This window comes from Pocillopora damicornis, chromosome 1 (assembly GCF_964200805.1).
Source record: "Pocillopora damicornis chromosome 1, jaPocDami1.2, whole genome shotgun sequence".
NCBI lineage: Eukaryota > Metazoa > Cnidaria > Anthozoa > Scleractinia > Pocilloporidae > Pocillopora > Pocillopora damicornis.
The window spans coordinates 30,405,171-30,429,981 of record NC_142670.1 but is presented as its reverse complement, the minus strand read 5'-3'; the positions used below and the strand labels follow the sequence as shown (position 1 = coordinate 30,429,981).

At 39.6% G+C, this 24,811-nt stretch overlaps 1 protein-coding gene across 1 annotated transcript in view; it reads left to right on the top strand.

Moving 5' to 3' along the window:
* The window catches only part of LOC149053254 (uncharacterized), a 41,372-nt gene extending 16,875 nt beyond the window's left edge, over positions 1–24,497 (top strand). Inside the window, exons 4-16 of the mRNA XM_089208918.1 lie at positions 5,208–5,291; positions 5,387–5,658; positions 6,109–6,208; positions 7,440–7,904; positions 9,212–9,669; positions 9,876–10,590; positions 11,126–11,237; positions 12,221–12,470; positions 12,956–13,744; positions 14,199–15,432; positions 16,416–16,672; positions 17,107–17,368; positions 22,863–24,497. Coding sequence (XP_089065044.1) covers positions 5,208–5,291; positions 5,387–5,658; positions 6,109–6,208; positions 7,440–7,904; positions 9,212–9,669; positions 9,876–10,590; positions 11,126–11,237; positions 12,221–12,470; positions 12,956–13,744; positions 14,199–15,432; positions 16,416–16,672; positions 17,107–17,368; positions 22,863–22,867 — 5,003 coding nt within the window. The 3' untranslated portion in view covers positions 22,868–24,497. The remainder of the gene's footprint in view (positions 1–5,207; positions 5,292–5,386; positions 5,659–6,108; positions 6,209–7,439; positions 7,905–9,211; positions 9,670–9,875; positions 10,591–11,125; positions 11,238–12,220; positions 12,471–12,955; positions 13,745–14,198; positions 15,433–16,415; positions 16,673–17,106; positions 17,369–22,862) is intronic.
* Positions 24,498–24,811: the final 314 nt, after the last annotated feature.

Below are 24,811 nucleotides of genomic sequence, written 5' to 3'. Positions count from 1 at the left end.
GGGAGGTCCAAATCTAGGGGGGTCCAAATCCGCTGGGACACCGGCATCTTCGAGACGCCAAAAAATATCGATGATTTTACAAATTGCCCCACTCACAGATTAAATCTCAGTGTTGGGTGGAATCGCGGTTCCAATAGCAGATGTAGGCTGCCAAAAGAAATGTTCGGCCATGGTAAAGGTAGGGTTAAGTCGATTCCAAAAGCCGATAGGGGAATTGGCAAGCGTGTATCACAGATAGTACTCAAGATGTCTGGAAAATTCGTATAATCTGGCTTCGGTAAGTAGGTTACTTACCACTGTAAGCAAAATTACGCGTGACATCAGACTTAAGTTTCGATTGGGAATTGGTCAATAGGCTACCAAACATTCAGACAGAGGCGGAGTTTTCTGAACTAATGTCTGAACACTTTGTTGGCTTTCCGCCGTCTAGGGGGACGCGTGATTATGTACACGGTGGTAAAGGGCCCTTCCGCACTAGCAACTAGACACTGACAAAACTTGTTTCTCTTCGCCAAAAATCACATCGGAATTTTTCCTTCCTAAATATCAAGTGTGCTGCACGTATCAGCATCCCCGGGGGACCCTTAACATAACAGGGCGGGGATGCGTGCCCAGAATTTCTAAAACGACCGCTCTAAAATTATAAAAGGTACTTAAGTCTTATCCGTGTGGGAGTACCAACAATTAGCCTGTAAAAACAAGTGTTTATGTTCTTCTCTGTCTTTTTCAATGCTTCCCTCACTCCTACAGAGGATTCATAAAAATATGAGAGCCGTGCCGCGTTTACATTGTACAGGTAGAAAAGGTCGTCCGGAATGAGTGTTTCGTTCTGTAATGAAAACCCCAATAAACTCACTCAGAAATGACTCGTTTCGAATGAATTTTACACTGGATATTATGTGGCAACCGGTATGAACTCGTTCTTGAACAAAACTCATTCGGATATCATGTAAAAGGCCCCTAAAAGTCTTTATTCCCAGAGCATCACGCTTTGCTCGCCTGTCTGAATACTAAAAATTTCAGTAGCGTTGAAGGAACAACCCACTTTCAACTGCTTCGCTGCCGCTGAAACAACGATTTGTGAAGAAAGCACATATTTTAATATTTCCAATTCAACGTAAACAAAAATCTTCATACATGGTAAATATTCACTTGTGTCGGTATCAACTATTGCGTGACTAGCTGATGATATAAATGAGGGAGGGGGAAACACAACGCAAAACCTGTGCTCCTGTCAAAAAGTAATACTCAGGCGTAATATAATAATCGAAACGGCTAATAAAATCATAAATAAACAAGGTAAGAGTGTTATGTTAGACTTTTTTACAAATTGTAGAGATTTATGCCAGTTAACGGTGGCGACAAGTAGGCGCACCATGTATATTCCATAGTCGCTATCAAGTAAATTTTACCGGACTTTGCGTTCGTCTCAAGATAGAACAACACAAATACACGAGGAAATTTTTACAGTAACTTTATAACCATCCTTTGGTCTTTTAAAAGCTTGAAGCTCGGTAGATTCTGTCATATCGGTCATTGTTAAAACTGTCTTTGTTTTGATGCTACTTTTCGACATAGGAAAGTATGTCGGACAAAAATATTCACCAAAAAATAAATATTTCTTTGCCAGCTTCAATGACGACAGGGGATTAAGTTTAGATAACAAAACAAAGGATTATGTTCACAGAGATACCGTAGGTCTAGCACATTCGTTACATGAGGTCCCACAACTCGGGTAATATTCAGGGTGAAAATTTGCATATTTGAGCGGTCGAACGAAAAAAAATTATTTCTCGAAAACTAAAATAAATTTTCACAAAAAAACTACACCACAATTATTAGAACATATTGGGCTACAAAATATGAAAGTAGGAGAGAAAACGAATTTTGGGCCACTTGCCACAATATTTCCAATTTGTTCGATGGATGCTGACATCCTCTCTTACATCTCAAAATTATATCATCATAACATTGGTTAACACAATGCAATAAGAACTAGTATAGCAAACCTTTGTGTCAGAAGGCCTCTGAGTGCTAAGAATGGGAATATCAATTCACAGAATGTTTATCACCGACAGAAACTTAATGTGTGTAAAGGACTAGCATTGTTGAGATCAGTAGCTGAGAGGAAGCATTTCTGTTCTCTTCCTTTAACCCTTAAATACCCAAGATCTGATTGTTAATTCTCCTTTCTAGTCGCTTCACATTTACTTGTAAATAAGTTATGAGAATTTGATGTGAGATTAAGATAACTTCTGCCAGGTAACTTTCAGTATTATCATTATCTGTTTGCTGGATAGTGTTTGGATATTATAGGGAGAAGTTACATGAATCAGTCACTTTTGGGAGTTTTTAAATTGTCTAATATTTTGGTCTGATTCTTTCAATGCTGTCTTGCCACCTAATAAATTACCATGAGTCGTGAACTGAAATGGTTTTCAATGTATCACGAGCATAAGTCGTCCTGGGCCAGATGGGTTTCAAAATATTATGACATCTGTTAGTTACAGTTTCCCTCATGGGTTGATAGAAAGAAGGATTATAATCAAGTGGTTCTACAGGCTCTATTGTATATTTTCCCATAAGTTACAATGTACAAATGGCAAACTAACATACATCTTGGTAAACAAAATGGGAACAACTTTAACTGAAGAATATGGTACAACTACAAGTACCACATCAACAACAGCAGCAATAACAAATCTCCTCTACCTGGAGGGCTACAGCTTTTGCCTCGCTTTCTAAGCCATACTGAACAGCTTCTGTGGTACTTCCTATAATGCGTTCCTCTCAACACGATGTGGCGATATTCTCGTGAAACAACGGGGTATTCGTAAAGCTGAATGAAATTCATCTCGGGTAAATTACGGAGATCGCTCGACCATCCAAGGGCTGTAGTCGCTCTGGTCTTGTTCTAGGTCCTGGACATCTGTAAGAAGTTCTCAGTTTTCTCCACTACTCGATGGAAGGACGTGTTACATCAGCAAAGCATAAATTTTCGACACTAAGTCGGCTCTAATTCCGCCCGTCGATTTTGAATCAGATTTTAAAATCTTATCAGATTTATAATCTTCCTGAGATCTTTCGCTTCGAGTTTCTGGATGTCATCTAATGACGAAATTTCCATACTGTTTTATAAAAGAACCATTTTGAAGGGAGAAATCGCATTGAAAAGTGCATTAGAATGTGAAATGTCAGCAGATCAGCTGTTTGAAAGAACCGCCGGGTTAACGCTAGCCTCGTTATCGTGTGTGCGCGGTTACTAATCCAATATGGCGCCGGGAACCGTAAAAAGGTATATTTGATATTATTCACACAGCCATCGGCTGTAAGTTTAACCGCCGCCAAATGAATAGATTCTTGGGCAAGGCTGCAGTTTCGATTCTTTCTGAATCTCTGCAGTTGCCCCCTAATAACGAGTTTTCACGGAGGAATAACACTTTTTAACTTTTGGAAGAACGGCAACAGACAGTGAATCCCCATTACACGCCACGTTTATTCACGCTATCTCGCGGCCATCAGAGATGTTCACTCGACCACGACAGGATGCAAATGACTCGCTTTCCGTTTTACGACCATGATGCAACGCAATCCGAGTGCGTACACCGCCTGTCCTCGCAGTGTCGGACACGATAGGGGTGAATAAATTAACTGCAAGAGGTATCGTAGCAAGACATGCGAGAGAAGGACGAATCGCAGAAAGACCGCGTGGTGGACAAAACAACGTTCGCGTCGATGAAGAAATGAAAGAATCTTTAAGTGACATCGTCAATGAAAATTGCCTTCTGACACTGTCGCAAATCAATCAAGAGTTACGCCAACGTTTGCGAAATAAGCATGAAATCCACGACCGCACGGTCTCGAGGACCTTGCAAGGTATGCTGTATCGAGTGAAACAAGCGAAACCTCTACCAGCTGAGAGAAATCGACCAAATGTGATCCATAAACGATACGAATACTCTTGTTGGTTTATGAGGCATGCCGTGGTGAACCACTGTGTTTTCATCGATGAATGCGGCTACAATATATTGAATGCTAGAAACCAAGGAAGAGCCAGAACCGGAGAGAGGGCGAACAGCTAAGTTTGCGGGCAAAGAGGGCGAAATGTTACCGTGGCACTTGCCATTTCTTTAACCAATGACCTCGTATCTTATCCATCAACTATCGGTGGTATTAATGCGCAGAGGTTCAGTGACTTCCTGGCTCAGACAAGGCTGAACCTCGACCCTAATGAAAACGTCATATTTATATATAATGGTACACCTGCTCACCATAACCCCGCTGATTCCGGGAAAATTACAGAACTCAAGAAACTGCCACCATATAGTCCTTTCCTCAACATTGTAGAACAAGGTATCAGTGCGTTAGAGGCAGCCATTAAGACAGATATTAGCCGCCCAGACGTGCAACAACAAATGAACGCACGCGAAGAAGCCAGGCGACAGCGAAATGTCGGAAAAATAACCCCAGCTAAATGAGGACAGTGGCTCCGTTTTATGCAGACATACCTGCCTCGTTGTCTAAACAGAGAGCAAATTGAAGGATAAATAACTCAGTACACTTTTATTTTTTTTACAGAGTGTGCGAACATGCTTCCTTTCTCCAAGTTGTAATGATTGCTCTATGTTTGTTAATGTTGTTTTGCACCATGCTATTGTTTGCCTGTGTTAAAAAAACGACTATTCCATTCACATTATTGTTTGTGTTAATTGCTCGAATGAATTTTAGGGATTATGGAAATTGTTCTAATGAAAGTCCATTTTCAACGATAGATTGTCCATATGCTAGGCTTCGTCAGTTCGTGCTATTGACGTTACATTCCATGTGTGCGAATGTCCAAAGGTGCTATAGATTCCACCTTGAAGCTATTGAATGTTCATCCATATATTAAACGCACTATTGAAGTTTACTTCGCTTAAATGAAGTTTAGTATGGCGCTAATGAATGTACTGTGACTTTATTGAACCAACGCTAAGCACAAATGAATGAATTTTTTTGCGTCAATGACTAGCGAAATGTGTATTAAAGGCCAATAGTTGATTGATGTCTTCTTCCAAAAGTTGTAAGCTTTTTAGGTTTAAGTATATAATTTCTATTGTTGACAATTACACTTTTCATCACATCACAAAAAATATGTCGAAAATACAGTATTCATTATAATTTGAGTTCAAGTTCTTTAATTCTTTCTTTTTTTTACCTCTGTTTAGAGACAGGATTGTCCCCAAATGTCGAATTCTTCTCGCTGTGGAGACATATGAGGGATTTTCTCTATCGCTCTCATCCTTCGACAGGTAAGAAACATTTAACAATGGGCACGGAAGTAATCAAATGATTTTTTTGATAGTTCAGCGATCTAAGTTTAGTCTATGTTCATTTGTCCTTTTAGTGCACCACCATGTTAAAACAGTTCGTCTGTGGCCTCGCTTAACATTTGGTATGTTATTGCCCACTTCGACTCTGCCCCAATTTACTAATCTTTTTGATTACCCGGAACACGCTGCTATTGTTGTGTATGACATAACAAAGAGACGTTCATTTGAGGAAGCAAAGAAGTTCGTTGACGGGCTCGCTCTACAGGTCTGGCCATGGCCATGTGTCTTTGTAGCTCTTGTGGGGAATAAAGTAGATTTTGAATTTAGCAGGGAGGTGTCCTTTAAGGTTAGTAATGTGATCATGTTTGTATGATGCCATTGTACTACATATGCTAAACATGAAATCACTTAGGACAGGCTTTTTTTTCATGGTTTTTGTAGAAAAAGATGCCAATCATGATTGAGAAAGGATGGTAAAGTGAGGTGGTTTATGAAAGCTCTTTAGATGATTTTTGTGTGATTTCTTATTATGTCCTTGGTATCAAATCATTATGTAATTTTATTGGTCGGGGTTTGATCGGGTTGCATCTTATGGAAAAGAATGCATATCTAGTAAATGCCTATTTACACTGCGACTCTATATGTATCTTGCCGTACTGATGACAACAGTGCTTCACAAGACTACATTTATTTTCCCTCTAATTCCAAAATTAACTCGGAGTTATTCCAGAAATGCAACTCACACACGCTGGTACTTTGTGGTGGGAGATTTCGACTTTATAATTTGTTCTTTCAGGAAGCTCAGGATTATGCAGTTGGAACCAATTTTGTTAGGATTTTTATGGAAGTTTCAACACTAACAGTCGAAAATGTGGTAGACCTTTTCTTCGAAATAGGTAAGTAGAATTGGCTATTCATTGATCTTCAAGGGTAAGGTGAGTTGATAACGCAGGTTGGCCACTGTAAAGAGCTGAAAAGCTGACGTTTCTAGCGCTAGCCCTTCGTTAGAGCGACTGGAGGAATTATAGGTTTTATGTGCGTTTCTATGCAGAAAATGGAGCAACGCTATTTCTAGGAATATGGTGACGAGAAAAAAGACTAACTTAGTTGAATGAAAAGCGCTCGTTGATAGCGTGGGGATTAAGAGTGTTGATTTGAAAGATCTTCTGTTCAAGAGTTTTCAATGTTTCACCAATGCATTACTTTTTGCAAAAAGTTATGCATCGGCGAAACATCGTTAAAATTGGCAATCTTAATCCCCACGGTATCAACGAGTGCTTTCAATTCAACCGGCCGTGGGGATTAAGAGTACCTGGGTTGAAGGAGAATTCCCTAGTATGCGTCGGCCAAAGACGACACAGTTGGAAGAAAATATGCAACCACATATTGTGATGTTATAGAGAATGCTTTGTAAAATATCACATACTCCACTCTTGCATGAAGCCAGACTTGCTGATAGCTTGGAGCTTGCGCCATGACATTGAACGAAAAGCATTGCCGAAAGCTTCAGAAAGTCTACTAACGCCATTCCTGCAGAGTGACCATTGCCGAACACTTCTTTCCATTAATGGAAATGAGAACACTTTCAGTGGATAGGCCTTGACAGAAATCTCATTATTTCTGCATTCAAGTATTCGTAAATAATTTGGCAGACCTGTTGTTAATTATAATTCTATTAAGGTCAAAGAAGAAAAAAAAAGTAGATGAGTTACAATTGTATCTCTGTTGTGGTAGCGGCTGTTTCTATGAAACATGTGCTTGGATAACAAGCGGTGATTCTTCCCCCCCCCTCCCCCCCCCCGGAAAAAAGAAAACAAACTGGGAATGGCAGAAAAAAATTTTTATGTTTGCCAGAAGAAAAAGGGAGTATGACTTTTTGTTCTTAGTGTCAAAACTAGGTTGCTCCTGTTCTCTATACCAGTTATATCAATTTATCTGAGTTGTGTTTAGTTCTCTTAATATGAGACACCAGCACTTCTTTCCTGTTAAGTAAGGTTTCCAGGAATAGTTCGTCAAGAAAGACGTTTTGTGTAATAGGTGTAAGCATTATTTAAGATGTAGAAGGGAGACTGACATGGAGTTGTCATTTGGTGTTTAGTTTTTTTCTAATAATTTTTTTTTTTGTAGAGAATCTTTTAATTGCAGCCGGATTCGTTATCGACGAAAAGTTGCCTGTCACACAAAAAGCTGTGGATCTAAGTAAGAGAAATTTGGGCAGCAATCCCTTACATTTTCTCGCAGCCATGCTTTTAGTTAGCCTTCAGAACCTTTCAGTTGCAAATATTCACACGCTGAATCTGAGCCACAACAATTTGGCAGAGATACCTGATATTTTTCTACAATTGGTAAACCTGACGTGCTTATATGTGAATGACAACAGACTTTCCTCTCTGCCTGAAAGTATGAGACGTTTAAAAGGACTTCAAGAGCTGGACTTAAGAAATAACCAACTGAAGGGACTTGATGTGGTTAGAGAACTGCCTAAACTTAAAAAACTGTTGGTTGAAGGAAATCCGTTCACACTAGAGGAGATCAGAAGTCTTATGAAGCATGTGCATACGACTACAAGAACGATCTTCGTAGACATCGCAGGTAGTGTTACATATAAGTATGGCAATAAATCTTTTTCATACTCAAGCACAACGTTATCTTGGTGTAGGGATTGTGTCTTTAGCGCTGTGGTGATTTTTATCCCAATTTAGAGTTTTTGAAGGAATTTCTCTGTAAAGATTAGAGCTTCAAGTAGGTCAAGCCTGTCTTTCCGTTGTCGCGTAGAGATCCAAATTGGCGTATACGGTCGACTCCCGTTATTGCACACGCCCTGGGGGGAAGGGAGGGGGGGGAGAGGGAGATTTCGCGCCCGTAAGAGCGAGAGAACGTAATAGCGGGGTACGAGAGAAAAAATTGTTTTGTCGCGAAACAAATGAAATAATATGTAACTACGCAAGAATAAAGTTTCTTACGTGGCCTTACGAACCAGAAAAAGATCTGGCCGCGAGCAGGAAAATCTCGTGTTTGCATCCAATTGAAGAGTCGTTTCTCTGTTTTCCTTCATTGTAATGTCGCTTTATATTATGAGTCAGAATTTTGGACAGTGTCCGTTCTGGCTGGAGAAAAAACAGGTGAAATGTTGCACTGGGGGGCATGAAAGTGTCCACATTTCCGTAATAGCGAGAGTGCGTAATAACGAGAGTACATTTCAGTCATTTCTTCATGCGTTTCGCGGGGGGGGGCTGGTGCTGGGGGTGTCCGTAATGGTGAGGTGTCCGTACAAAGAGAGTCGATTGTCCACTTAGAAATGTAACCTTCACCTACTCTTTTAATTATTATGATCACCGATTGATGCTAATTTGTATCGTTGCAAGCTTCGTCTGATAATCCCTTTGTTATTTCAAGAGAGTTTGTGGGAGTGTTTAATTCAAATTTGCCATGCAATCGTTCTGGCTCTAGAGTCTCTGGATCTGCACTTGAAGCAGGATTAACCGTTGGAAGCAGGCTGGTTTTTTTGTTGAATACAGTGTTCGTGTACTGTAAAACGTTAAAAACCTTTTTGCAGGCATTTCAAGCTAAAAATGGTACAATAGAACCTGGCTTGAAGGCTGATTATGCAAGAAAGATGGAAAATCCCATCCTCATTTTACAACAAGAAAATGTTGAGGAAGTTTTATGTGACAGATTTAACTAAAATTTTGAAAAAGTAATTTTCTCTTCTATCAAGAACCTTTAATCTTGTGGTGGTTGATATGACTTTCATGGAAGTTTTCTTCAGTAATGTGCTGCTCGTGTTTCACGTATCACTTTTCACAAGGTCGTGATGTATTGTAGAAATTTTTCTCACTTTGCTGTTCTACAATAGGCAATTAGTACAATATTAAATTTACCTTTTCTCTCACTTGCAGCTGTAGCTCCTTCCGAAATTTTGGCGCAAGGACCTTCCGCAAGGCTGGTTTATGAAGAGGCCCTTAAAGATGGATTTGTGAATGTTTATCGTGGTCGCATAGTATTGGTTGGCCAGGATCGTGCCGGTAAAACAAGCTTAAAAAAGACTCTCCTAGGCCTGCCATTTGACTACCAGGAACAGAGTACGGACGGAGTCGAAATTGAGCCGTCAAAGTTTGAAATTGAAGTGAAGCAAATCCAGAACTGGACTCCTAGTTGTGCGAACGAGTCAAGTTTGTCTGAAAGTTTGGAATATACAACATTTGTAGCAAAATTGTTAGCGAGAGAAAGATATCACATGATTGTTCGTGATGAGATGGAAGACTCGGAAATGAAATCAGTGGGGGCATTACCCAAGGAAGAACGTAGCGTGGAGTCAAGAGGGGAATTGCACGCAAAACATGTTGTTGCCGATCAGGTCTGTTAACAAAGTTTTAACTGTGAAACCCGATTTGTTATGAATGATCTCAAACAGATTTACACATTAAATACTCATTTCAGTGTTTTAACATAATGAAATAGATATCGACATCGGCTGTGTGAATGGGAATGCATCAACAATGTAATTTCTATCGGAATTTGGTATCCACAGTATTGATATTTCGCCTTATTTTAAAATGTTAGGTTTCCGTGTACGAGGATTTGGCCACTAAGTGTCCCGACAAATCCAGGCCATTAGGCGAAAATCGCGAAGGAGATAATCTAAGCACAAAGCCCAAAATTGCTATCAATGCCACCGCACTTCCTAATGCATGCGCCGTTAAAATACATGCTGATGAACTCTTAAAGGACATGGTCCTGGAAGGTGTGGATGCTGATAGTGCAAACATCAAGAAAGGATCCTCGATAACCGCAGATGTGTGGGATTTTGCGGGTCAACATTTGTACTATGCTGCTCACCCAGTATTTCTTTCGTCAAGAGCTGTGTACATCGTAGTTCACAACCTTAGCAAGCCACTGAATGCCCGAGCTGAGCCATGTGCCAGACAGGGAACTTATGAAGTAACTTTGGAGAACCCAAACAATGAGACAAATCTAGAGAATTTGCTGTCGTGGCTCGTGACAGTTCATAATATGACACCAACAGGAGAAGAAATGGTTGAAACGCCTAACGTGCTGTCCTATCTCCGACCACCAGTGTTCATCGTCGGCACCCATGCTGACAAGCCATATGAAGATAGGAAGGATGTTTCATCCAAGATACTTCGTGAGATTTCCAGTAAGGAATATGGAAAACATGTGATCCGACCATTCTTCTACATTGATAACACTCAAGGAGACAAATCATTCGCATGGAAATTCCGGAATTTCTTTAAATTTCAAAGAAATTGTCAAACAGGTAAATTATGTGTTTGGGTTCAACATGATGATTAATGACGTGTTTATCGGTTAATGAGGTTGGGTTTAATTTTATTTCTATCGAGGACAGACAAAATCATCGTTAGATAAAGTTGATTGGATTCACTGAAGATTTTACCGGTTGCTTTTCCACGTCTAATTTCTAGCATCCTTTTGTCCCTATCTTGGTACTTATCTACTTTTGATGTTGGCACCTTGTTGGTGCTCCCGTTATTCCTGGAATTTTTTTTTGCATGTATTTTCTCTTTTTTTTCTTTTTTTCTTGTGTTAACCTGAATTGTATATGTAAATACCATAACGAATGTTTTTGAAGACCAAATTTGTGCGAAATTTATAATACATTGCGAAGAAGTGACTTAGAGTGCTGCAGCAGAAATAGACCTTTCCGAATACGAAATAGGGGATCATGGTCTTAGTTGCAATCAAACTCGTATCGAAAGTCCGAGGAGAAATCTCTGTTCATCCCTGGCTTCTCTCAACAGAACTAATTGTTTTACATAATTTATATTTGAAAGGTCAAGAAGGAGACAATGATGGTACTGATGCTGATGGAATTCATGCTCTTCGAGAGAGAATCCTGGAAGTACTTCGACAGGAACCTTATATGGGAGAGAAGATACCAGCTAGGTAAAGTATGATGTGTAATGATATAAGCACAAAGAGATGTTCAGCTCATTTTTTTTTAACAACAGCTGTACTGAAACGTACGAGTGGCTTTCATAGCTGGTTTCGTTACTTGTCGAGTTCGCTACGTTCAAGTTCGCTACATGTTCGTTACTTACATGCCGAATTCGCTACTTACTTCATTCTACCACAGTAAATTATGCTCACATTATGAGCATAATTTACCAATTCCCACAGATGATTTACGGGAACTTTTGCGGCTCATACTTGAAGAAAATTCTTCCAAGTTCAACGAAAGATTCTTCATACAAACACATGGCATCGCCATGGGAGCTAAGACACCAGTTGCTTTCCCTACCATTTTATGGCAAACCTAGAAAAGCGACTGTTAATGGCTAGTCCCTTTAACCTTTGGTCTGGAAGAGATTTATTGATGACATATTTTCACTGTGGAACATTTCTATGAAAGACGCTTACAATTTTGTTGACTTTGCCAATTCGTTCCACCCTTCAATCAGGTTTACTTGTAAAACGTAACCTCGCAACAATCCAAAAAATCAAAGTAGCGGTTTAAAGCACACAAGAAGGAAATTTGCATATGATCAGTTTAACTGACTCCTAAAAACGGTAATCACGCAGTTGGGAGTATAAATTACAGATATTGCTTGTGGTTTATGGTTAAAAGAGAAATTAAAACTGTGAATTAACAGAGGCAGCGAATTGGGCATGTTAGAAGCGAACATGTAGCAAACTCGACGAGTAGGGAAACAGGCGTAAAGCGCTTTCAAGACGACGAATTTTTCAGTGCTTAACAACATGCTACCATTTCTTGTGTATGTAATATATCCTCAAAAGATGCTCAACCGGCTATTAAGCCATATTCTAAAGTTACATTTAGAAATTTCCAAACTTTGCTACATGCAATTTGCTATCTGATGTATACCTTTCTGTTAGTTAGACTGATTATAAATTTTTTATATTTCTAGATGGTTTAACTTCGAAAAGGTCATTGAAGCTTTGGTAGCTGAGAATGTATACCACTCAAATACTGTCCATCTTCAAACCTGTGCCAAGGATGTATGTTTTATAGAAGACGATGAACAGTTTCACACCATGTTGAATTTCTATCACGACTTAGGTTTGATTGTGAAACACCGCAGTACAGTCATTCTGAAGGCGCAGTGGTTAATCAATCTATTCAAGAAGCTTATAACCATCCCAGCATTCAAAAAAGCGGTAGGAAAAGATAATCTTCTATGCATCGAGATGATTGCAGATCGTAGGCAGGATTTGTTACCATCCCCCAACTTGCGCTTGACGAAAAAATGTTAATTTAATTGACTGTTTGTCCGTTTGTTTTTTCACGTCGTTTACACCCCTTACAACATTTTGAGTTTTCTCCCTAACTTTCATGTGTCTCCCACTCTCCCTCATTTCAATATTGCCTTATATTGACAAAATGGCCACTAATTTATTACGACATTGTTTGAGGGTGGGGAGGTAAGGGGGAAATTCAATAAACTAATTAGAGATGAATAACAAGATTTTTCTTATTATGTTGACTCATTTCGGGAGGCTTGACAACTACATTTTACCACTCACTGTACCCTTAGTAATGAGGAAAGGAGAGATGTTTTTGGTCCGCTGCAAATTAAATGGGGCATTTTTAAAGACAAATTGGTAGATTGAACTTATTTCAAATGGGGAATTTGTGGTTTCAGGATCCTGTGCATTCCAAGTACTGGCTGGAACTCGAGACAAGTGGTGTCCTTAAGATGGAGCTTGTTGATCACGTTTTTTCCCCTCTTATTGAGCAAGGCGTTATCAAGGAAGACATCTTGGACATGATGGAGCAGTTTGGTTTGATTGCCAAATACTCACCATCCCCGGCTGACGTTAATTACTTTGTGCCATGTCAACTGAGGTCCTCACCTGAAGAGCTTTGTAAAATGGAACCATCATCTACGGATCCTTGTCCTTTGTATCTTCATTTCCAAGAAGGCTTTGTTCCGCATGGTTTTTTTACTCGCCTTGTTTCAAAATCGGTTGCTTGGTGTGGTGCAAATGGATCGTCACAGCCTCCAAAACTCTACCAGAATGGTGCATGGTTCATTCTTGAAGAACGCGTCATACATGACATGATTATGATTTGCAAAAAGAAGTTCATAAAAATCCTCTTGAGACAAAGAATTAAGAAGAACGTAGTTGCAGTTTCTAATGCAACTTTGGTAGAAGTTGCTAGAAGTGTGCGATTGTTTATGGAGAGCACTTTAGAAAAGATGTCGCAGGAGTTCTCATACCTGAGCAGGATGCAGCATGAATTTTGTGTTGAATGCCCCTACTGTCAGCAAAGCGGTCGCAAGTGCGTAAACCACAACCAAGTGTCCTGTGGAGAAGAAGACTGCTTACACCTGCTTGAATTAAGGCAAGGACAGGATTTGATCTGTATGGAAAGCATGTCTAATGAAGTACTAACAGTTCCTGGACAAGATAAATGGTTGTTGAACCAGGTATAAAGCATTCTTTGTATGTATTCGTTCGTAAGTTGTAACGGAAACCAATTAAGAGGAGCTTATGATAGCTGCAATGATATTGTGCCATTGTGTGATGGCAGTCGTATGAATCGGAATACCCAATTTAGAAAATCTTGGAACAGATTGAGATCTAATGGTGTCATAGAGGGATCTTGCTTCATCGAGCTCCTAAAGCAATTCAGCAATGGATATACTGTATGAGATTGTATGTTTTACAATTGTGTAATTACCTTTTTGGTTGATTCAAGACATGTAGGAACGCGTTCAACCAGTTCGTTTCCTTCCATCTGGTTTATAATTTCTTGATGGGAAAAAAGAATATTTTTCTCTAACAGAAGTACGTTTTTTTGTGAAAACTGTTTTATATACCTTACTTGGAAAATGATGTGCTTTTCCTTTATACTAATGTTTTTATGTCATTATCCAAAAGGGCTTGGCTCCGTCAGAAATAAGAACCTCACAAGTTGCATCAGTGCGTGGTCACCCAGCAAAGTGCCACAAAACTTTGAAAGTTACTCTACTGGCCAATGAGTGGAATTCGTCAAGGGGGGGTTTGTCCACCATCAACAGACACCTTGCCATCCTTATGGCCGAACGTAATGAGGTAGAAGTCACTCTCTTGGTCCCACAATATGCTTGTTCTGAAGAAGAGAAGAGAATTGCAGAAAGTCACAAGATTGTCATCAAAGAAGCAGAGAGACGTCCAGGCTACGACCCTCTTGACTGGTTGAGCTTCCCTCCGAAAGAGCTGATAATTGACGTGGTCCTGGGTCATGGAGCCAAGTTAGGTAAGCAAGCCCAAATCATTAGGGAGTCCCATAGTTGCCAATGGGTACAAGTAGTGCATACTGCGCCTGAAGAGCTCGGAATGTTCAAAAACTATCCAAGAGCCATTGCTAAAGGACAAGAGAAGACTACAGCCGAAGTAGATTTATGTAAATTGGCAAATCTAGTTGTAGCAGTAGGACCCAAGTTGACGGAGGCCTACTCTGCTTATCTTCGCTCATGTGAGAAGCAGCAAGATATAATGTCGTTCACTCCTGGCACGCTTAAGGAGTTTTCGACTCTAAATCATGCCTCAGTTGACTCTGTAAAGTTTAGGGTGTTGATCTTTGGTCGTGGTGACCGTGAGGACTTCGGTCTTAAGGGGTGTGATATCGCTGCTAAGGCAGTAGCTGAACTGAAAGACAACTCCTACCATTTGATCTTTGTGGGTGCACCTGATGGCAAACAGGAGGCAGTTGCGCAAGAGTTTCTGCTGAATGGTATTTCTAAACGTCAGCTGACAGTGAGAACGTTTTTGCAAAGCAAGGAGAAATTGAAAGATTGTTTTCGTGAAGTTGATCTCTGCATCATGCCATCCCGGACGGAAGGGTTCGGCTTAACCGCGTTGGAAGCCTTGTCAGCTGGTCTTCCCATTCTTGTAAGTGGAAACTCGGGTTTCGGAGATGCACTGCGCACAGTACCATTCGGCACATCCTTTGTGGTTGACTCTGAGGACCCCAAAGTGTGGGCTGAGGCAATTGATGGTGTCCGAAAGATGAAGAGATTACCGCGTCTTCAAGGGACTGAACGACTCAAGACATCATATGAAATGCAGTTCAGCTGGGAGAAACAATGTGACCTTCTCGTTGATTTGATGTGGAACAAAGTTCATGGCGTAGGTATGTTAATAATTTTTATATTTCTTTCCGTAGACTTTTCTTTCGTTGTGTTATCCAAATGTATCCTGCCATTGATGTGAATACATTTTCTATCTCGGAATAGGTTTCTAAAACACAGCATGATTAAGATCTTTAAATGTTTGTGTATAACGCCGATGTTCATCAAAAAGGAAACGATTTGTACAAACTGATAAGAGTGAGAAAGGAACAAGCAAGAGCAAAAGAAACGTCTAAAACAATTTTATCCATCACAAGTTTAATTAACTTTCTTGATATAAGTGTATTACCAAACGTTAATGCTTTAGCGGGACAAATGTCATATTGTCTTATAAGCTCAGGTTAAAAGTTATCTACTCCAGTTATTCACAAGCAATAATTGCTTTCGTTGCAGCATAATTATTTTTTTATGAAAAAAAAACCTAGGGATGTAAAATGTTAACTGGCAAGTCTAGACTATTACCTGCGACTTCCTATTCCAAAACTGTTTATCGTTCTCGAATCAGAAGACAGCGTTTGGTAAATAAATGAAGTTATTGGCCTGTCTTCCGAACTCCTCGCCGTACTTTTAGCTGAAAGAGGAGCCTGGCCCTCTCAGTGAAGATTTTGATCAATTTGTGTTCTCATGAAATTTTTTCCCATACATGATCCTGCTAATAAGGAAAGATTTCGTTCATTTGAGAGTAGCGCCCTCCATGAAACGAAATCATAGTACCCCGTTGGATAAGTGTCTCTCTCAGCCCTGATTTGGGCGGATATGGCTTCACTAGCAGTGAGTACGGGGCTGAACTAGATCATATACAAGTTTCACGCAGCTTTCAAAGGTGATACCGGAAGAGTTCCCAGTGGGTGAAAAAATATTCACGGTGAACTGAAAATTCGGTCTTTAATGTGATGGATTTTTTTTCTCTGTCATAACTCAGACTTTCTCTTCCATCTACATTGTATGATTCTAGGAAATGCGCCTAAAATTATTTTACTTCCAGGGGTGCTTGAGCGAACCCTCCAGAATCTTCAGCGGATGCAACTCTGCGCAAGCACGGTCAACGACAACACTGCCTTGACAGAGAAGCTAGCGACGATTGCATCAGATAAGGGCTTCAGAATTTCTGACAATCAAGGGTCAGGAAACTGCATGTTCCATGCTCTGTCAGAACAACTAGAAACCGTCAAAAGAATCAAAATCCAACATGGCCAGTTGAGACAGTCTTTAGTTCAGTACCTCAGGGAAAACCCAACACTGGTGAGTTGCTGTAATGCTCAGAAGTAAATGAACTAGAAGTTCATCAGTAGTTTAATTACTGTGTCTATTTTTCTCTCCGTTACATGAAGTGCCTCTCGTCCTTGCTGGGACACCAGTCACTCTCACACCAGATATCTTCAAGTATTTTTTCACTTTGGCCTTAAAATTTCTTCACAATTTTTCCATTCGTGTAGAGAGGCACTTTGACAGTAAGGTTTCTTCTCCTAGAGCTCGATAATACAGTCACTCTATATAAGATTGTGTCGGAAGTTTGTCTTAGCTTTTGCTGTCTACCCACTGCGTTTGCTTAAAAAGTTATCACATACTTTTCTATTGTAAAGAAGTTGATTTTTGGGGAGTTTTCCTTAAATTGTGCTCGGCCCTGTTCAAAAGCTATTTGGAATTCAAGTGTTAATTGTTGTCTCTTCTTACAGCCGGATGGAACAGATCTCCGTCACTTTGTACATGAACATGAAACATGGGCTGATTACCTGACATACATGGAACAAGATGGCGCTTGGGGTGATCACCTCATTCTCTGTGCAGCAGCAAATTGCTTTAAAACGTTCATTCATGTGGTCAGCAGTATACACAATGATGTAGAAATCAGGCCACATGGCCCTGTTGACGAAAGGAAGCCTCTAGTACTGGGACATATTCATGAGATACACTATGTCAGTCTTCAACCCTTACAAGGTAAGAGTAGAAAAGCACAGTACACGTACTTTTCAATTTGAAAATGATGAAGATCAATTAATATCCGTCGCGAAATTCGAAAACCTTATGTTTCCTACGAAAAGCACCAGCTTCGTGGAAGGGTCAACCCTCAAACTGTTAACTGTTCTCAGATCACTCCGATGGTTAGTTAGTTGATCTTTCTCAGAGATAACTGTGAGAATGAACCAAACCTTCCACTTCCTTGCTGGAAAAACACACCAGTGTATTTAGTAACTTGAAATATACCATTGTTATCGTTTCACGAGTCTCACATAATTATTTAATAAGCTACAAGCAATACCTTCAGTTTTTGTTTTCTTCTTATATATTTCAGTGCTTTTTAGAAATTAAGAGGCGATCTCTGTAAGAGCGGTCCAGGGCATTTCGCATCGGAAAAAAGTTTTGCCTCAAACTTTGCCCAATAAACTATCTTTGGTAACAAGTAAATAAAACCACATTAGTTTCTGAAAATACCTCAAAATTACATTTTTAGAGCTCTCAAAAGTCAAAGCTGCAAAAGGCCCTTTTTTGACCTCTTGCGACATCGAAAATTTCAAAGTTGAATAGCCCGGTCCTCGTATCACACCGCATGCAACAAAAAATATTTGGTATTCTTAAAGCGTGTGATATACAAGGTGTATAAAATGCATTTCAATTTTGATATTCGTTTATTCAGAGGCTCGTCGTAATTGATTTAAAAACACTCGTTGGACAGCTTTCTGAAATTGGTTAAAAGTACTCTTTCTTTCTCGATTGATATTGCTCAAGTCCAGACCAGACCATTAAAAACTCCGCTTGATTTCTGCCATTAAGATGTTTGGCTGCAGAAAAATATATAAACATCTTGCACTTATTGATTTTCTTCGCCGAGGTGACTTCGAACTTTTAGCGATATTGCAAGCGTGACAGCCGATTATGCAAATTAGTTCACTGAGCAAACTCCGACCGTTTTATGTGAGTAGCTCAATAAATCTTAGATTTTAACCATTTTAAGTAGAAAATATAGTAGGACAGAGCTTTAAAACCACACCGATTAATACTTTAAGCATTTTAAAAGGCCAAAATTTGACAATTATCTCGTGACGAAAGACGTCAACAACAACGTATCGAATATCATAATTTGATTGGCGCTCGCAAACCCCTTGTAAAAATTTGGCTTCTGTTATTTCATATTTGAGTTCTGATGGCTTACGCTGTTCAAACCTATATGAACATTTCAAAACCAAAATACAGGATTCTATTCAGTGTAACTGGCGATAACAGCACACACTGAAATACACCGTGACCACTGTCACATAATTCAATTGTGTAATTATCCTCAATTGCTTCTCCCTTCTTAATAAAGCAGCAATAACATCGCCTTTTGGATCCGAATTCTGGTCGGCAGGAATAAGAGAAATTTTGTCTGCACACCTGTCTTTATGAAAATTTCTATTCAGAACTCAAAGGAGTTCTTGTGGAAAAGGACCCCGCGATTTTTGAGGAAATAAATTATTACGTTACGTGTGACCTCGTTTTTCCAACAATTAGCTATATCTATACTGTAAAGTGCGTAATTGTATTAGCTGTAATTCATATGTCTCTTTCGGTACTGGCTTGCTTGGGATTAATAAAACTAAATTCTTAAGGAGGTATTCGCCAAAAGAAGTCCTGTTTTCAGTCGCGTTCCTCAGAAACTTCGTTCGGAGACTCACGAGGAGTTTCCGGTTTGTTTAACTTGCCTCAGAGTACTGACTCAATAAAGAGTCATCTCTGCTTAATCCTTTTGTCAAAAGAGAGTTTCACAGAAGGAGAGCTTATCTTTGCAAGGGCTGGCCTGTTCGATGTAGAACACTCAGTTATGGCAAAATGTGGGTCTGCGCAAAGCATAGGCACACTTATGGGAAGTTCTGGCGCCAAAGTTCAGCGTGCCAGTATCCGACACACCCTGGTAGCGATTCCAAAGGGCTAAAGAGCCGGTATTCTGTCAATTTGCAAATTTCAAAGGCCATTTCTAAGATGTATGGCGTTCTATAGAGGTTTACACGATACTGCAGCTGATGGAGCGGATGGTTTCAAGGATTTTCTCCAAATTATAGACGAATTGGAAAGCATGGGAGCAGAAAAGGACTAGTGTAAAGAAGTTCGGAAGAGGCTTCAGGAGAGCAAGTTGTATTTGAAGACTACATACCGTAATCACTGCGAAGAGGACGATAGCAAATGTGCCGATCACTGTAGGGTCTTTGTACTGAGCCATGCTGGTGACACTGACGTTCAGAAAGTATGCAGTCACAGTCACAACGTGAAGTGTGAGGATTGTGAGATGCTGAAGAGTGTTCTTGAAGAAGTAAAAGGCGCTATTTCTGAGTACACAATGCAATTGGGTAGGTTTCAAGCGGAAGACTATCTGTATGAAGCCAAAAATGCTGCCGCTAAGATCTTTGAATGGAGAGGGCATATCCTGAGAGCAGAAACCAGGATCAGTACGAGCGGCAAATTGTCGATACTTTGGAGGGAGATGAAGCATCTATAATAGTTGAGTGGACAATGAAGTTCATAGCCATGAAGTTCCGGGAAAAGCAAGCAGAATGGTTTCCCAAGAGGTAAATCAATTGGCATGTGAGTAGCGTTGTTGTAAGACAGGAGGAAAGCCTGGAAGTAACCTGATACGTACACCTTCTTAACAGCTGTAAAAAAGACTGGTTTTCAGTGCTGTCAGTCCTAGAAAATCTCTTTGTCACCATAAAGTTACGAAATTCAGGAATGAAAAAGGCCTTTATAAGATCGGATGAAGCAGGTTGCTGTCACAACAGTAGGCTAGTATCATCTCTACGAGGGCTCGGACATCAAGATTGCCACTTTCAGCAACTTACACAAGAGGGCCTGCGCGTTTGGAGAGCGTTTAATGTTGGGCCTGGAAAGTATATTCGGTAAAATTAAAATTGCAATTTTTCCACAGAAATAATGACGGATCTGGTGGAAGAAATTCCATTTTTCCCCACTACTGCTCGACGAACAGCATCAGCAGGAGAAAGCAATGATGGCAACGACGGTAGTTCCTATCAATGCCCTGAACCTGGTTGCGATGAAGATTATAAGACCCAGGCCAACCTTGACTTCCATATGAACTAGTTAGTTCATCATGTAAGTCCTGTCCCTGCAAGCATGACTTAAAGTCTTAATGACAAAGTGAAGAGGTAGTGGGTTCATTACTTTCAGTCATTATCATTAGAGGGTGAAAGTTCGACTGAACTGGTTGCAGTGGCCACAGAACCCTTGACAAGTACATCAAAGCTTCCCATGGGATGGGCTCTTCATAAGAGAGGTGCAAGTGAACGGCTTTCGCAAAACGTCAGGCAGTACTTGAAACAGAAATTTAATATCGGATGAGACACTGGCAGAAACCAAACCCAGAGAAAGTAGCAAAGGATATGCGAACTGCTTGCACAATAGATGGAGAGAGAATGTTCGATAGCACAGAGTGGTTATCCAACATACAGACTCAGTGTTTCTTCTCGAGATTGTGCCTTAAACAGCGATCTAAAATACAACAAGAATCGGATGATGCCACCGACGCAGACGACCACTTGATAGGAGCATCCGCGTCTGATGTAGACGAAAGGTGTTTGAGAGAGGCGAGGAACACAGTAATGGATGAGATAGATTGAAACATCCAATCATGTTTGATATCTATGATGTGTGCTCGTTGGCAAGAGAAGCAAGGTTGTCTAGTCTCAAAGTCAAGATACCAAGAGACATATGCGAACATTTTGAGCTCGCATTCAAAACACAAGATACAAAGGCAGCACTTCTTGCAAAAATGGAGGAAATGATTTCGGAGTGCAGTTGTTATGCAATCTAGTTATGACATCCACCTGTTATGCGAATGCGAATCTTTTTTTACAAGAACTCTTCAAACTTATGAACAGAGACTATTATGCAGACAGATGTGACGACCAAATATAATTTTTTTCCCTTTCAGCTAGAAATCCGAGAAATCGCTGCTTTATTTAGAAGTGAGAAGTATTCAGGACAATTACACGATGGAATTACGTGACAGAGTCACTGGTCACGGTGTATTTCAGTGTGTGCTGTTATCGCCGGTTACACTGAATAGAATCCTGTAGTTTAATTTTGAAATGTTCATGCAGGTTTGAATAGCGTAAGCCATCAGAACTCAAATATGAAATAACAGAAGCCAAATTTTTAAAAAAGAGTTTGCGAGCGCTAATCAAATTATGATATTCGATACGTTGTTGTTGACGTCTTTCGTCACGAGATAATAAAATTTGTCAAATTTTGGCCTTTTAAAATGCTTAAAGTATTAATCGGTGTGGTTTTAAAGCTCTGTCCTTCTATATTTTCTACTTAAAATGGTTAAAATCTAAGATTTATTGAGCTACTCACATAAAACGGTCGGAGTTTGCTCAATGAACTAATTTGCATAATCGGCTGTCACGCTAGCAATATCGCTAAAAGTTCGAAGTCACCTCGGCGAAGAAAATCAATAAGTGCAAGATGTTTATATATTTTTCTGCAGCCAAACATCTTATTGGCAGAAATCAAGCAGAGTTTTTAATGGTCTGGTCTGGACTTGAGCAATATCAATCGAGAAAGAAAGAGTACTTTTAACCAATTTCAGAAAGCTGTCCAACGAGTGTTTTTAAATCAATTACGACGAGCCTCTGAATAAACGAATATCAAGATTGAAATGCATTTTATACACCTTGTATATCACACGCTTTAAGAATACAAAATATTTTTTGTTGCATGCGGTGTGATACGAGGACCGGGCTATTCAACTTTTGAAATTTTCGATGTCGCAAGAGGTCAAAAAAGGGCCTTTTGCAGCTTTGACTTTTGAGAGCTCTAAAAATGTAATTTTGAGGTATTTCCAGAAACTAATGTGGTTTTATTTACTTGTTACCAAAGATAGTTTATTGGGCAAAGTTTGAGGGAAAACTTTTTCCGATGCGAAATGCCCTGGACCGCTCTTACAGAGATCGCCTCTTAAAACAGTATTTTTTTGGAGCGATCTTTTGTAGTTTGTTTGAAAATATGAAAACCGAACAAACGTCCGGAAAGCGAATAATGTGTTCATTTAACTGGTTCTTAAGCAATGTTAAGATATGCTATTTGTATTTGAACAATAGTCGCTTGGTAGGAGAACATTGTAAACCATACGCACTTAATTAAGAGGTATTCACGAATCATACTTGCTGAATGTACCTGAGGACCAGGGAAGGTATTGTTGTGAGAACGCTTGCTTCCCACCATTGTGGCTGGGTTATATCCAGGACCTTGGTTCTCACGTCAGCTGAGTTTGTTGTTGGTCCGCGCCTTTTCCCTCGGCGTTTTTCTTCAGGTTCTCCTTGTTTTTATTCTCATTAAATTGACATTCCGAATTCCAATCACTTTGCGGAAAACCATACCCTGGGAAATGTGAAATTTTTGTTCATTAATTTTGATTTGTTTTTTCTTGTTGCATTTACAGGCTAAAGTAAAGTTTTACGACGGCTATGGCTACAAACTAGAAAGACCTTCACGAAGAAACAGATGGCAAAAAGAAAAAAATTCGAAGTTTTAGGAATTTCTCTCACGAAACTCTAGTTTTAGCCGAAAAGAAAGCTCTAGACGAGATATAACTTTTAGGAGGTCGTAAGTTTTTCGGTTTGGATGAGCTTAAGTCACTGAATAGCTGTCGAGTTTTCGTGGTTTGATTGAAATTTTGATATAGAGTACTTCTTAACTGAGTGTAAAAAGTAATCCAATACTGCTTTGGTTTTCTTTATTTCGGTCTGTGATTGGTCTAGAAACTCGCACAATGTGCGAAACAAATCAGACGCCAAACGAAAAAGAATCGTCACTGGTCATTTGCCCCCAATTTCTGTAGTTTGAAACCTCATTGGCTAATAACGATGCAAAACTTCGTTATTATTGGCTGTTCTTATTACTTTGGTTTATGGTTTACGCCGGCCAAATGAAAATTGCTCCAAAAAGCCATGAATTACTTATTGCAATTTTTACTCCTCTCATCGCGAATTTCTGTTCGGCAATTATAGAGCATCACTCATCCAGGATATTCTTATGTCTTAATGGTTCGTTGTACTTTGGTGCCGCCGTTGTGTGTTCACTTCTACAAGCTGAACGTGACGGTTTGCTCTACACTGTAGTGCTTGGAGTGATTCACGGAATTGATTGATTGATTTATTTATCATTTACCCTTATTACATATTAAAAGGAGAACAAAGCTAATTTGCATAGATAATACATGGGAAAAATAGGAAAAGGAAAAAGAGAGGAAGTTTGAAGAAGCCATGAAGGCTTATAGGTGAGGCTCCCTCCTGAAATTAGAGTTTAAGTTAAACTAGAATGTAGAACGTAATTTAACAAGTGTACGAATTACGGAAGTAGTGGAACGCAGTACTATGGTGGTTGTCGATCACTTTTGGTATCTGCCTGGGAAAAGAACGCCAGTGCCCTGGGGAAACTTTCGAATTCCTCACCGTGAAAGACTTATAGCAGACAATGCTATCATGAGTATGATGTTTAAGTCTGCCGCCATAATACTCTGTTAACGGCTTGTTATTATTCACTCAATTTATTTACTTGCAAAGCGATTCCTTTTCAAAGTTGCTAATGTAGTTTGCCATTTGCCATTAGTTCCACTGATGATTGAGTGGTTTTTTTTACAAGTATTTCTCTTGCAATTGAAACACGTTATCAGAACTGTATGCACTAGCTTTGTTGTCTGGTGGTAACTAATTAGATGCTAGATGTTATCAGTTTAGCAAGGATCTGCCACCCACATCAGATGTTCCCTGCAAAATCCCCTTTTCTCGAAATCGGAGATGTTTGACGACCGAGTTCGAGACTGAGTAGAAAGCTGCTAAGTATCCAACGTATGCTTTTAGTTAGATCCATTAAAAGATTGTGATGAAAATTTCCGGTCATTAATTCATCCCCTGTCAACTAAAAATATAATCAACCTTTGTCTTCATATACATGTGTAAAAGTAAGCACCAAAATGTAGTATTGGTAAAGTATCACTGTTCTGTACTGTACTATATATTTACAAAGATGAATATACTATGAAATACAGTAAAATAAAAAGATTAGGACATATAAAGGTTTCCCTTTTGTTGTCTGTAATCTCCTACATTGTACTTTCCTCTCTCGAACATGAAACGCCTATGAAAGGAAATTTTGGGAGAACTCAGTTCAAATGGGCTAAAATCTCTAACAAGACTGAAACGGAAATTTTTTATTGGAGCTATGTGTTAACTATTTGATTAAGCGGTGTCCTTAACTCCTTTCCAGGTAATAAGTGTCCGACTTGGAATGTGCTTGTGTTAAAATGACATGTAATGACATGTAAAGGCGCCAACATGGCTGCCACGTTTTCTGGAGCTCTTCGCCTATTTACCATTTTTGGTGTTCTTT